The sequence below is a fragment of the Penicillium hispanicum genome, assembly GCF_028827665.1.
Source record: "Penicillium hispanicum strain IBT 35686 chromosome Unknown utg000004l_segment0_segment0, whole genome shotgun sequence".
Lineage (NCBI taxonomy): Eukaryota > Fungi > Ascomycota > Eurotiomycetes > Eurotiales > Aspergillaceae > Penicillium > Penicillium hispanicum.
The window spans coordinates 4,049,805-4,064,044 of NW_026623196.1; the positions used below are offsets into that span (position 1 = coordinate 4,049,805).

The 14,240-nt window shown below is 51.6% G+C and overlaps 4 protein-coding genes across 4 annotated transcripts; 3 read left to right on the plus strand and 1 right to left on the minus strand.

Annotated features, from left to right (window-relative positions):
* Positions 1–2,362: 2,362 nt before the first annotated feature.
* N7459_005275 (uncharacterized protein) lies at positions 2,363–3,073 on the plus strand (the record flags this gene model as incomplete). Its single annotated transcript, XM_056944459.1, has 1 exon — positions 2,363–3,073. One exon carries the CDS (start codon positions 2,363–2,365, stop codon positions 3,071–3,073), a length of 711 nt encoding a protein of 236 aa, XP_056801342.1.
* A 1,200-nt stretch (positions 3,074–4,273) lies between these two features.
* On the plus strand, positions 4,274–6,166 carry N7459_005276 (uncharacterized protein; the record flags this gene model as incomplete). The annotated part of the gene is made up of 1 exon (XM_056944460.1): positions 4,274–6,166. The coding sequence occupies one exon, from the start codon at positions 4,274–4,276 to the stop codon at positions 6,164–6,166; it is 1,893 nt and encodes a 630-aa protein (XP_056801343.1).
* Positions 6,167–8,324: 2,158 nt separating this feature from the next.
* N7459_005277 (hydrogen/calcium exchanger domain-containing protein) lies at positions 8,325–10,750 on the plus strand (the record flags this gene model as incomplete). Its single annotated transcript, XM_056944461.1, has 13 exons — positions 8,325–8,328; positions 8,414–8,962; positions 9,016–9,079; positions 9,135–9,182; positions 9,235–9,276; positions 9,329–9,576; positions 9,633–9,665; positions 9,718–10,028; positions 10,088–10,307; positions 10,378–10,391; positions 10,452–10,505; positions 10,563–10,651; positions 10,741–10,750. The coding sequence occupies 13 exons, from the start codon at positions 8,325–8,327 to the stop codon at positions 10,748–10,750; spliced, it is 1,686 nt and encodes a 561-aa protein (XP_056801344.1).
* A 541-nt stretch (positions 10,751–11,291) lies between these two features.
* Positions 11,292–13,211, minus strand: N7459_005278 (aminoglycoside phosphotransferase family protein; the record flags this gene model as incomplete). The annotated part of the gene is made up of 3 exons (XM_056944462.1): positions 11,292–12,217; positions 12,293–12,851; positions 12,942–13,211. Coding segments are annotated over 3 exons (1,755 nt in total), but the record flags the coding sequence as incomplete, so codon positions are not given.
* Positions 13,212–14,240: the final 1,029 nt, after the last annotated feature.

A 14,240-nucleotide genomic window follows, 5' to 3' on the forward strand; every position in this document is an offset into this window, starting at 1 on the left:
TGGGGCCCCCAAGGGCCCTGTGAGCCGAGTGGATTCCGTGACCCTGACTGGCTGGGGTTCAGGGTCCCACCGCAATTCCCTGGTGTTGTCCGCCCCAAGAAAAATACCAACATCATCCCTATCATTCGATACTCGCGTATATCCATATGGATCATATTCTCCATTCTTACCCAGATCACCGTCTGATGGTCCAGATCATCCCGTCTTTTTGCTCTCTTCATCTCGCGTCGCCTCGGCCACAAAAGCTTGTCTTCGTCGCCAAGGACGATCAACAATGCTTCGATGATGTCGGCAGGAATGCAGTCGGAGCATTGGCCTCGGGCTTTTGTTTCACGTTGTAATATTTTAACCCGGCTGCCATACCCGAGCGGCACCCCCTATGTATGTATAGATTATCATTGATTATTCCGTCCTCGGCTCTATACTGATAAACAGGAAAGATGAACCTACGAATTATATTGAGTTAATTAACCAGACACGATAGCAGAGCCCTCTCTAGGAGCAATGTCGGAGTCTGCTTGATCCATTGGGATATTTAATAATGCTATTCGCTTCCAGGATAGCGGATAGTCCTCACCATGTAAGTCTCTCCTATGTAGGAGGGGCACACCGAGTCACGGAAGTCGTCGAGGCGAACTTGGCCAATAAGTCTCCAGTCGCTCGATTTGTTCTCTAAACCTCATCTCATCTCATCGTAGAGGTGCAAACATTGGATATTCGGAGAGCACCCTATGGCTTGGCGTCCTTGACCATCGCAGCTACATATTCAGAAATTGAAAAAATTGTCAGCGGAATCTTGAGCCCCATATAACCGTGTACATATATACTTCAATGGTGCTAAGTACACAGCATTGTCAATGACTAGCCACTAGCATACCCCATTTATTGCTGTCGTAGCCTCTGCCTTTTCTGTATGGTGGCATTCCCGGTGCAACCTTCCCGGCCCCAACAGGCAGACACTTTTTTATGACTCGCTTGTAACTTTAAACCCCCGGCAGCTAGGCCATTTCCCTAAACACGCCCCAGGGTTATCTAACATATAGTACATACACCTGTTTACCACTCCGGCAAGAGCGCATTGGTAGTACTTGCGGCTGTCCCAGCTGCCATACCTTGGAAGGGCAGCACGGCACACCAGGCCCGCAATAAAACATAACTGGACACGATGACCAGACCCATGCTTATTGCGTCAGACCTGGCGGTATAACTAACTAGTTACCATACATAGGTATATTCCGCGCCTGCGCGGTGGCAAACCTACATCCGATCTGCTCTTTTCGGTTGCCGTTGCCCCTGACTATCACTGTGGGTCGGGGCGCAACACTGCATCATCATGAAGATCCCCTCGCGTTCAGGGCGGCTGGTAAGGATGTTATGCTCTGGGGGGATAAGCTTTTTAGCGTGCTCTGCTTGGATGGTGAAAAAAAGATCACTGGGATATCTGCACTGGATAATAAAAAAAAGTGAAATAAAATAGGCGTGATCGGCTTTTTGCTACCTTCCTGATCGTGTATCTGAAGGCTTCGTAGCTTTCCGTAGTGTATATAACTGTCGTGGTGAGCGTTATTTGATTCTTGACTACGCAATCCAAGGGAATATTCCTGTTTAATAATAATACGGTATTGGATGGCTAGCCCGTGGTTGGGCTGATAATTTCCTTGGGAGAGTACCGTTTTGGCTTATTTTCGCTGGGCCGGTCACTTTGGATTGCGGATTGATGTGTCTTTCCAATATATCCCAGGAGGATCATACTAGAAAATCATGTACAAGTCAACAACATGGAAAAGACACTGAGAGTTTCTGTTGGCTTTCCGGCCTCGAATTCAACGGCGTGGCTCATATCAGTGAAATGGGTACACTCTTCGGTTGTTTCCCAAACCCTAATGCCAAGATCCTCTAGTCGATGAGAGGCGTAGTTCCGGAATATGAATATTCCAGTATTGGTAGTTACCGCAGGGAGATACTTTGATGACAATAATACGTGGCTCTGTTTCGTAGTTGCACTCCGGTGCCTGAGTGAGCCAGGACTCTGGCAAAGTGTCAATTCCTCTCTGCCACTCCTATGTCCAAGTGACGGTCTAGGGGCGTACTCGACACCAGACTGCAAAATTGTGACTGACATTGCCTTGCTTACCTTTGCTTACCTACAGACTACTCATGAACCTGCTTATTACAATACTTAGCTTGTCAGTCACAGCTCTTGAGGGTACCGGGACTAGCCAGGACTCACATGGGGTTTGTTCTGTTTAAATGACTTGGAACCTTCCAACCTAGGAAGATTGCTGTTTCCACGAGGTTGGATAACGTAAGCAATCCCGAGTCACTCCCGAACCGCATCGTTATTTGTCAACACTACGACGGTATGACTGCCAATATCCCAGAGATCATCCTGCTCTGCCAGGACGCAGACTTCATCACCGCCTTCAAAGCAGCGCAGCAAGAGCATTGGCCCGAGTTGCCATCAAAGCTCACGATCACTCTGATCAACTCGCGCCTGAACCGCCTCGACCCCTCAGTAACCTTCGACCTAATCGTCTCTCCTGCAAACTCATATGGCCGTTTAGATGGAGCCTTCGACGACGCCATCTCATTAGCTTTCAGCCCGCGCGATGACTACGAAGCCTTAATGCGCGCAGTGCAGCTGAAGCTGTACGAGAAATGGCGAGGATTCGCGCCCCCTGGCACATGCACGCTTGTGCAGTTTCCTGTGCCGCTAGAGCAGAATTCGCGGCACTGTGCCTGGGTGGCTATCTGTCCTACTATGCGGGAGCCGATGAATGTCGTCTGGGACCGGGAGGTTGTCTATGAGAGTGTATGGAGTTTGTTATGTCAGGTCGAAGGGCATAATCGGGTCTCTGAAGAGAAAATCAATCGTCTCATGATGGCACCCTTGGCTGCTGGTATTGGGAAGGTTAGCAAGGAGCGTTGGTCGGCGCAGACGGTGCTTGCAATGAAACATTTTGTGGACGCAGTCGAAAGGCCGGAACGGTGGAGTCGAATGCAGTGGAATGAGATTATGAAGGACTGTGATGAAGTTGCGATGACATGGAAGACAAAGGAGCAGAATAGCTAAAGCCGTTCCCAGTTCGTGGTCTTTGCCGCCTTGGGTCTGCCGCTGGGATGGGTTGACACTATGACTTGAGCGGAGTGAAAAGGAGCACTGATCAGGAATCGACTACCTAGGTACCCTATCTCGTGTGTTAGTCATAAACAGCTATAAGCTTAATTATACAGTATAGCATTTGCGCTCCCGATTTCTATGGATACTGACAAAATTTCAAATAAAGCATGGCTTGCACTAAAACCCATGGAATCTGTTCGCCTCGATGGTGGAGATAAGGTTCGGATTTCGCCGTAATAATAATACTAAGGAGGATGGCTGTCATGATAGGGTAGGGGGGTGTCAATATATTAATGTTATAAGCGGATACAGCTCAGTGTTGTGTTAGATCTTCACGGTAAGAAATAATACAAGCCCTACTGGCAGGGGTACTACGGAAAAACTCCTAATACATAATAGTATAGATGAGTAACTAGGGTTTGGGAGATAATCAAAGAGCGTAGATGGTCGCACCAGTTTTGGGACGTACTGTATACGATCAAGTAAATGTGGTATATCCATTTTCATCACTGGCTTCGATGCCTAGTCAACGAGAAACTGACTGGCCTCGCAATTAGAGTGACCATGACAGGCGCAAAAGGAAGATGGTCCAATAATTTATGCTGCTTCTATTCTGACATTCTCTAACAAACCAGCGGTCGGAAATACCTTTTGTTGTCTGCGCCATCACTGGCCAGAATCTGCGTCAAATACATAGTTACTTTCCGGTGGACTGTAGATATCACTATCTTGCCTAAATGACAATCGGCGGTCTATGGTACCTCTAAGTTTATTATTGGAGTTTGCTTCAGCTTAGTCAAGCCGACCTTCCTCTCCAAGGTATTGATAGACTCTAGACAGCTTACCAAGGGAGCAGACTAACGACAGACTCAAATGTTTGAACATTTGTGGCTACCTGAAAATTCGTAGAGGCTCTATGTCCACAACCCCACCAAGCAGACATATAAGCACATACAGAGAAACAGAGATCCTGGCAATGAAAGTGAAAACACATGTAACTTGCTACCGCCCTACCTCCGGTCGAATTTGTTGTCTTGTCCAGCTACTACCTACTTAAATGTTAGGCATATGACTAAAAATGGCCCCCAGCGAATCTCGACCGAGATGAATGCGGGGACGTTCGGCCTCCCCCTCTCGACAACCTTCCACACTATGTCTAGCTTACAGTCGCTCCCCCTTGAAATATTACGCTATATTTGTGACTATCTCGCACCTGACGACAGGCAGTCTATTTTCGACTTCTCTCTCGCTAGTAGGCAATGTTATCATGCAACGAACCATCATCGCCTGGAGCGTGTCTATGTCACCGTCGTGAGCCGGAAGCGCCTAGAACAAGACATCGAACAATGGAGCAACCTCCTACAAAGAACGGGATGCTTCGCATACGTTCATGACCTCCATTTTGAAGGGACATTGCCGCCCCCCAGCGCTGATGATGGATCATTCACGCCAAAAGAGGAAGGCCCTGCATATGATGAAGACGAGATGACCTGTCCACGCTCCCGTTATGGACATTTGTACGGTTCGCGCTATCTCCTGGAAGAGGAGGAAAGAGATGTCTGGGGTCCTGTAGCCCAGCTTGTCGCTCGACTTCCAGGACTACGCGATTTGACATGGGCCTGCACAAACCAGTTCCCGCCGTGTCTACTGCAGGTTCTACACCAAGATCTCCCTCGCTGTCGACTCCATATGAAGGTCTTTCGGCTACGCAGCCTCTGCTATGACGTCGATCATCCCCGCGACATCGATGAATACGAGTATTCCCTCGCTTCCTCTCCAAGCCTGTCGAGCATTGTCGTGCCAATCTCCAGGTTTGACAGCGAGGGTCATGTTGAATACAATTTTGAAGCGGCCATGCAGATAGTGAGTGGCCTGGCACCAAACCTCAAGGACGCACAAATTGTGGGCCTGCTCCTGCAAGGAAGTGCCGCCGTGTATCGGGCTGCGCAAAGAGGCCGGCGCCCATGGCAGGGTTTCTTCATCGATCGTTTCTCCGAGGATGAGCCCGTCCAGCAGAGCCACATCCCAAACCTCGGTCTGGACATGGTGACTGGCATGCACCATTGGGGCTGGTGGCTGCAGCGCATCGCTATTGCAGACCTGCATACCTTGCGGCTGCAGTATACGAGCTTGGGCGTGCTGGAGAATCTTCGCAGCGTTGATTTGGTATCTTTGAAAGTCTTCGTGCTCGACCTGGAGCCTGCAAGGAGTGACGACGAGACCGACTGGCAGGATACCATAACCAAAGACTTGCTCCAAAGTCTCCGGCCCCTGGAGAAGCTTCACATCACCTGCGATCGCATATGTGCAGCCTTCGATCCGATTATGACGGTCCATGGCCGCACGCTGCGCACGCTGTCAGTGATGCCTCGATGGCCACAGATCCAGAAGTATACGATCTCGCCACAGAGGATTCGTGAGATTGCAAAGCACTGTCCTGCGATTCAGGATCTGCGGCTCCGGATTCCACGAACACAGGGCAACGCAGCGGAGGTCCAGGTCTACCGAGCTCTTCGGGACTTCTCCCATGTCAGAGACCTCACTCTTGAGCTAGACTGTTGCATGGGTCATCAGCCGTCATCGGTTAGCACGGACATTTTCGGCCGTCCAACTAGCCTGAATCTGGACCACACAGATGTTGGCAGTGATCCGGAGGAGCGCGATCGCGCTTTCCTGATCAATCTGGCGCTAGACGAGTCTCTTGCGCGGCAGATATTTGACCAGGTCACGGAACCGGAGGGCCCATTGTGCCGACTGAACGTGGAGGTGGCGAGTACAAGTTCGTATCTGGATTCCTCGTTCCAGTGGTACAAAGTAAGACGGGCGATGCAGCGTCGATGGAATTGCGTTCGATTCCCCGGGGGCAGCGTGCGCGTGAGGGAAGTCGGAATCCGTAGACGCAAACAAGTGAACCAAGACCCAACATATGACATTGGAGACTTGGAACCGGCGATTCGGCGCGTCTGGCCTGTGAAGACGGGGGATTGGAAGAAGGATTGGCATAGTTTCCCACTGAGCTTGGAGGAATCCGCTCCTCGACATTGATCCGAGACGTTTGTGATGTTGTGCGCATGAGGATCCTGCATAGACTGTTCTCAAGAGACATCTCTTGTTCCGATAGCTGCACGACTTTGTGTCATCCAATACTGCGGTCGTCAAGAATGTCGCGAGTCGAGACAACGCAAGGATGACACTAAATATAGTACGCGCAGGCAGCAACGATAACACCGATCTGACTGGGGTATAGACCACAGCCCTACGCGGCTCCACACAAATTCCTTTTAATGCCCCGGACGACTGCCGACTTTTCTTCCACACCTGAGGACGCAGCATATGATGCTGATGTTGCCGTTTCATGAGTTCAGGTCGTCTCTCGCATAAAGCCCAGGGTCTTCCGTTCTCACCTCAGTTCGGGTACCGGCGCTAACTCGTCGACCTATTGTCGCTCGATTCGTTCACTACTCACCTTGCAGAACCATGCCTTAATAACGTGAAGCAGCATCCATGGATGGAAGACCCCTTTCACCGACTCATCCAGGGTCTGGCCTGTGGCTGGAGAGACAACGCAGCGACTTCTCCGTGGCCAATCAGCAGGAACGCCTCGTCTGTGCGGCCTCGCGCTCCTCGACTGTCCCTTTGGCAGCGAAGCCACCGACATATCATGGCGACCCAATTGTCGCTGTCATGTCGCCGACCATGGCCCCCTGGGCGATATGAGCGGCGATGCCAGTCATCACGCGCAACGCCATTCTAAGCGCGAGTCCAATGGGCACACGTGATGGCCTACAGATGTAGTGTGGCTGCAACGTGACTATGTATACGACGTATACATATATATATATATATATATATATATATTCTCCTCACGGCCACGCCGGTGTTTCCGCCTGGAATTCGCGCGTCCAGACTCGCGTCGCTCAGCCACTGCGCGGCGGTGATTGATCGCTCCTTCTTCGCCAAGAAGCGGGTCGAGCCAAAGAGACGCGTCCACACATCCAATCGCCATCCAGCGCCATCGGGTCGACATGACCATGACTGCGGGCCTGAGGGAGGTGCTGTCCCGACCATAATTCGATCCTGGATGTCAATCCATGTTGTGCAACCCCACGACTTCTGAGCTGAAGAACTTGACACGCCAGATGCGGGCGCCCAGCAGGAATGGGAATCGTGCGATGATCCCTCCCCATTGCCAAGGAGACCAAGCATGGGAGATGCAGAGCTTAGGAGGTGAAGCATCTCTTCGTCTCCTTGGTTTTGCTTAAGTTTTCCCTGGTTGGGGATTTTCTTCTAGCTTGGCTTGGCTGGATCCGCGACATTTCATTTCTGCCAACGCATTTTCCGGCCCAACTCACCAATTCCCCCCCAAACCAACGCCCACCCCCCGTTGGATCTGATACTTGACCAGGGTTCAATTGCATTTCTGGCGGCATCAATCAGATTGGTCATTCTGTCTCTGCTGTACTCTACGCCAAACCCGTCGGCCTTGTCGCCTGTTCTATAGCGCCAAAGTTCCAAATCTCCACCCGGCCATCGCCCCTGGACAGTGTGGCTGTGCCGAAAATTAAAAGTGTAAAACTACTGAAGATTGGTGGGAAGTTCACCAACTCATCCTGCAATCCTTTGTTTAGGCGGCGCCCCTTGAATTATTCGCTCTTTCTTTCCCTCTCTCTCCCCCGGTCGATTAACGCGTTGCGTGGTGTCACTCTTTGTTGTTCCCGCGTCCTCTCTCCCTCTCCCTTGCGTGCCCGACTAGTGTCCTTGCCATTTTTCTTGGTGTGTGTTGTGCGCCTGAGATCCAGTCGTTTTTGGACATCCGAGTCCTTCGGGAGTTATTCCTAGTCTCCAGGCTCCCTCTCAATCGCTTTCTGTGGCGGTAATATTGAGGCTCAGCCACGCTGGATTCCCCCGGATTGACAAACCACCTCTCCACACCAGTCAGCCTCGCATCATCTTCCTCAATCGAGACCGCCCGTACACGTAAGTCGCCCTGAGTCTCCCGCGCGGCTTGTGCCAAAGCGGCAGTGAGGCTAGGAGAGCCCAACGTCTGCTCGTGGAGGTTTTTTCTCTCTGACACTCCCCGGCGTTGCGGCTTCCATGACTATACCAGGCGCAAGGCGTGGCTCATGAATGACTCTCTAGGCCCTTCGCGAAAACAGAAAAGAGCGCTTCAATATCTATACCCAGTTAACGTCGCCGATTCACCATGCGTGAGTCCTCGCCGTCGTATATAATGCGATCACCATTACTCGACCAGCCGAGTGCCTGCATTGCCATACTGAGACCTCAATCCAGATATCTATCGGCGCCAGGCCCGAAAGCTGGCTTGGTACGACCAGGACGGCGAACCGTCCACGCACAATCCATTCAAGAAGTTCCGCAGGCGCCCCCAGCGCACCCCGTCCATCCAGCTAGAGGATCGGCTTGTCACATCTCGTAGCATGGGTGACCTCCGCCTCACCGAGGACCAGCGCCGCCGCTTCGAAATGAACAACGGCCTCGGCGGCCCCGAGTACTCGGATACCTTCCCGCCAGAGTCGACAGGCAGTGACCGTGTCGCCGCTGAGAGCATTGACCGAAACGGCCCCGAGCCGTCGATGAACAGCCGCGATCCCATCAATGTCTCGTCCACCGCGCGCGGATTGGATCTGGAGGGCGAGGAGGAGACCAAGCCACGCAAGCGGAGGGGACTCTTTGGGAAACTTTCGCGGGGGGATGCGGTCGATGAGCCGGATGACTCGAAGTCGTTCGCGGATCGGCCCCAATTCACGGTTGCATCGCAATTGCGGGCGACGATTCTGAATTCGTGGATCAATGTGTTGATCGTGGCGGCGCCCGTGGGGAGTATGTTATCTTGGGTCCGCGGGTATACACCTCTTGCTGATCGTGGCTTCCAGTTGCGCTATATGCTGTCAATGCTAATCCCATTGCTGTTTTCGTTGTCAACTTCATTGCCATCATGTAAGACTACATGCTCCGGTTGGATACCGATGGATTTGGGGCTGATTGGATATAGTCCCCTTGCGGCCATGCTGAGTTATGCAACTGAAGAGATTGCTCTGCGGTATGTGCTTCATGCAAGATCTGGACTGGACTGCGATTGACGATGGTAACAGTACCGGCGAGACAATCGGTGGTCTGCTCAATGCCACGTTCGGGTATGCCTCGTCTCCTATCGTACCTCCGTTGACTACCATCTAACCCTTCCAGTAACGCTGTTGAGTTGATCGTCGCCATTCTCGCGTTGGTCAAAAAGGAGGTCGTTATCGTGCAGACCTCTCTCATTGGAAGTATGCTGTCCAACCTGTTGTTGGTCATGGGCATGTGCTTTTTCTTCGGTGGTATCGATCGTATGGAGCAACACTTCAACGTGGTCGTGGCGCAGACCGCAGCCAGTCTACTCGCGCTGGCTGTCAGCAGTCTGATCATCCCTACGGCTTTCAAGGCATGGTCCGATGGTGAGTCCTATCCTGCTGTTGTGAGCGCTTTGAATCATTGTTAATTCCCAGCAAAGGCAACAAGGATAAAACCACACCGCTCTCTCGAGGTAGGTATTCCTCCCTGACAAAAATCAATCGGCCCTCACTCACAAGTACTAGGAACGGCCGTCCTCCTCCTTATCGTCTACGGCTGCTATCTCTTCTTCCAACTGAAGTCCCACACGGAAATGTACAACCAGCCAAGCCAGAAGGTGGAAAAGCGCCACCGGCGCGTCGACGAGGGCGACACGAGCCGCGGCATCGCATCAATCGGCAAGGCGGCCGCCACAACGATGGGCGGCCAGAACGCGCAGCAGGTGCAGATGCAGGATCCAGATGACGAGCCGGAGCAGCCGCAGCTGACAGTCACGGTTGCTGTACTCACTCTTGTGATTTCGACTGCGCTTGTTGCAGTCTGTGCCGAGTTCATGGTGAGTGACGTGGCCTTGCTACCTTTTCCAGCGAGATTTCCTAATTCATATTTTCCCAGGTCGACTCTATCGACGCCTTGACCGCCACTGGCAATATTCGCGAGACCTTTGTCGGATTGATTCTCCTGCCTATCGTCGGCAATGCGGCGGAGCACGCTACTGCTGTGACTGTCGCCTGCAAGGACAAGATGGATCTTGCGATCGGTGTGGCTGTGGGGTCTAGCATGCAGATTGCGCTGCTGGTCCTGCCGCTGATCGTCGTTCTTGGATGGATTATTGGTGAGTCCAGCTCAGGCGGTGCCGCGTGGCTGTGAACAAAGAATATCAAGCTAACCGCGCATTACAACAGGTGTTGATAACATGGTATGACCGACCACCCTGGATCGTCTCCAATTGTGATGAGCGTAAGACTGACTGTAGCAGACCCTTGATTTCGACGGATTTCAAGTGATCCTGCTCTTTGTCTCTGTTCTTCTGGTATGTAGTACTGATCTGATCCATTGTCTGACTGGCCATCTCATTCCTTTTCTCCAGGTAAACTATCTCATTGCGGACGGCAAGTCGCACTGGCTGGAGGGTGTTCTGCTCATGATGATGTACTTGATTATCGCCATCGCTGCTTGGTACGTCCCACTATCGCCTCTTGCCTACCTTTCCCTCCAGGCTGGCTTCTGTTCCATCTGAAGATGTCATCGCAACTAATAACGCTTAGGTTCTTCTAACTTGCAGCGCGAGCGCTTTCCGGGCGGGTATTGTGAGATGTTTGAAGTTCCGATTGGGGTATTCTGTTTCGCTGTGTATTTTCCTTCTCGTAATCTGGTTTATTTATATCTATATTTCGATCTTGCCTCGAGAAAACATCTTATCCAATAATAATGCTCTTAATTGTGGCCGCAGTCTACCTAGGTACCTTGCTTCACATCTGGCCAGATCGTCTGGAAGCTCGAGCACGCGACTTCCACTCGTCCAGGCACAACAACCAAGTACATATCCGAAGCCTGCCATGTCATTAATGTAAAACGCGAGAATACATAAAATCCACCGTTTGCTTATTCTCACCACTCTGGTTGACGCGGGAGTGCCTCGATGCAGTTCTCGTTGGATATATTAGACGTCGCCGCACCCATATTATTACCATTCCTGTCTGATTGTTCTCGTATAGATATCATTGAATCTATTAATCTTACCTAGATATTATTTAAGTATCGATGGACTTGACCCCGAAATCATCAAATAGAAGTCAAATAATGAAGAAGCCACCAGCTATATATCCCCGGGAGGCATGCTATTATCCCCTGCATCCTTATACGGCCAATTACGCCAACAAATCTCCCGTTGGTTCAGCTCTGCCTGCCGAACCATTTCCGCGCGAAACTGCCGGTTTCCATCCATTGCCCTCTCAAAGTTATCTGGCTCGGTCCCGCCTTCCAGGTCGATATTGAGGTGTTCTCTAACCCGAGACAAGAGCTGCTCAGACTCGATCCACGCCTGTGATTCCGCCATGGCAGCCTCGCGCTCTTCATCGCTGAATAATACCGGACAGACTTCCGGAGAGATACGGCTCCATACTGATGGCGTCGTGATGCCCACTAATGCAGCGCGTAGGTTGATAACGTCTGCGTCCCAGGGATACCCGGTTTGGCGAAGGAGATACTGCCGCATCCCGAGATGAGGCAGTTTCAATATTTGCATATGTTCGTCGTTGTGGATACCTGTTGCAGCTGTGTAGTAAAGGTTGGCCTCTTCTAAGCGAAAGATGGCCTTGACGTGTCTCTGTTGGTCGAGGGGCATCTTATCGAAATCACTGGGGAGTGATGGGATCTGCAGACTTTGTGGCTGGGAGGAGTTGTGCTCACAGAACGCGGGATAGCCTGCTTGCATAAACCGGGGGAATATGACGGTGTCCTGCCAGTCGATAATACTAGTGATTTCGGTTGATCCAGGTGCCAACAAAATATTGCTTAAGCTCAAGTCGGGGTGTCTTAGTGTGGGAGCGCTAGAAGAGCCCGGTGGGATTAAATAAGGTGCGAGCTCTAAGAATTGTGATAGCAGCAAGCTGTGTTCAGAGGGGTGGATATCGTGGGTAGTCGGTAACAGGAATGTCTGGCGAGGCTGAGCTTTGGCGTGGTGCTGAATAACGGCCATCTCTCGACGAGCCGCGGAAGTAACACAGTCCATGGTTGCAACCCCTTTTGCAATGGTCAGTCTGGGTCTCCCTATTATCTTTTCAATAAGCAAGCGGGATAGAAGGAGGGGGAACGTACAGGGTCCATGGTCAATTTCGGTTTTGCTCCGTTCACTATGCCAGAACTGCCGCGCAGACACAGGGCCGATACAAAAATCGTCCACGATAGGTATTTGGGTCTCCCTACCAAGATCCTTCTTGTAATACAAGCTTCCGTAAGCAGGGAAGCGAAAGTCAAAAATCTTCTTCTCGATATCTGCGATTTGCGTCATGATGGCTTTCACCTCATCAGTTGTAAGAGATAACCACCGCGATGAAAGACTCTCCCCTTCCACCCGCTCCATCAGAATATATTCTGCTCCAACGGGATTTTCCGAAGGGGTAGAATACGCCAGGACTTTTGGTACCGGCAGCTTGAGGACAACTCGCAAGAGGTCCAGCGTGGCCACCTCACTGGCGGTTGTGTAATGAGGAGGACCGGCAATGGAAGTAGGAATTCGCGCGATCACTTCACGGCCATTATTTGCCCGTAGAAGAAACACTTTGTTGAACCCTCCCTCGGCAAGTTTAGAGATACTAGGACAATAGCCTTGTTGCAGTACCTCGCCGGCAGTGCGTTGCAGCTCTGTTGGTCGAAACTGGACATATCGTTCTTTTAAGCGTTCGTTTTCGTTAAATCTAACAGTCCGTCAGTAATAATCATGCAAGTCATATTAGGCTTGGCTTACATCCATCGTCGAGATGTATTCCGAAAGAACTCCTCGTGTCGTGCTGGCGGACCGGTTAATAAGTGACGGCGCGATGAGACAGACTTGGTAGGTTCCCCGAAACGCATCCAGGGGTTGCGGAATGGTGATATGCTTCTGGTAATGGCGAGTTTTTGAAGAATCGTCCCCATATCTTACCGAGTGAACACCGATTGGGAACGGAGTGGGTTGGTAGGTTGACAACCGAACGAGTTCAGGGAGGTTCGGGTTCCAGCCACCACCCGTATGCACCTGACGCCGTGGCCGCCCAGGTCAAAATGGGGATGTAGCCTTGACAGCTCTGGTGCTAGTCGGAGGTTTCTGAAGAGCAACGCCCGTTCTTTTTTGCATTTAGGACGCTATCGAACACCTTGCTCGATTTCTTTCAAGATGAAATGTTCCAATAAACGTAGCTAGCAGCATTCAAGGGATGATGCATGGGACTTCAATGATATGCTGTGGACGCAGTGACCTCTCCGACAAACACCTGAAGGGAATATGAACTATTCAATCCCGCGTCGCCTGTAAATGACCTGCAGCTCGATGGGAATGCCTGCTTCAGATCGCGCCTCAACACCTGTATCACCTTTCTCCTTCCGGACCCGAAAGCGCAGAAAACCCGGCCGAACCGAATGGTCAATTTAGTCAATCTAGCCTGGGACACTACAACGGCATGGAATTATTACCCTTGGCGCCGGCTAAAATGATCACACGGAGCTAGCTAACTAGGCTGGGCTGCAATCCCGTAATTGCGGGCTGGCTTACTTGCCTACAGTAGACTACCTAAAGTTTCCGCAAGCCACCCAGAGACAGACTCGTGGTGTCCTACCGGAGGGACGTACCTCAGTAGAGAGAATGCCCTAGGGTACGACAGATTGGAGGCCCGCGACGTAAAAAGAATTCGGCCCACGACAGGAATGTCAAGGGCAGACCATGACGACATGATAATTTGCCCGGGACCCCCAGCGTCATGGCAGGGCTAAACAATCTCGCCCGGCTTGCGGGATGACCGCATCGGGGGACTCGGGATCGGGATCCCACGAGGCGTGTGACTTGGTTTTACCCGAACCGATGGAACCGATGTGGAGAATGGGCCTGGTCGGAGAAGTGATTGCCATCCACTACAGGTCGGTCTTGTACTTCTGTTTGGTACTTACTCGTAAACGTGGAAGGATCCCGATCGCTCATTTTCCGGATGCAGAGGGTGGATAGCAAGCTCTCTGTCTCTGTAGTGTTCTCTGCTGTGCCGTTGGGAAGGGTCTCCAGCGGTTCTGGTACCCA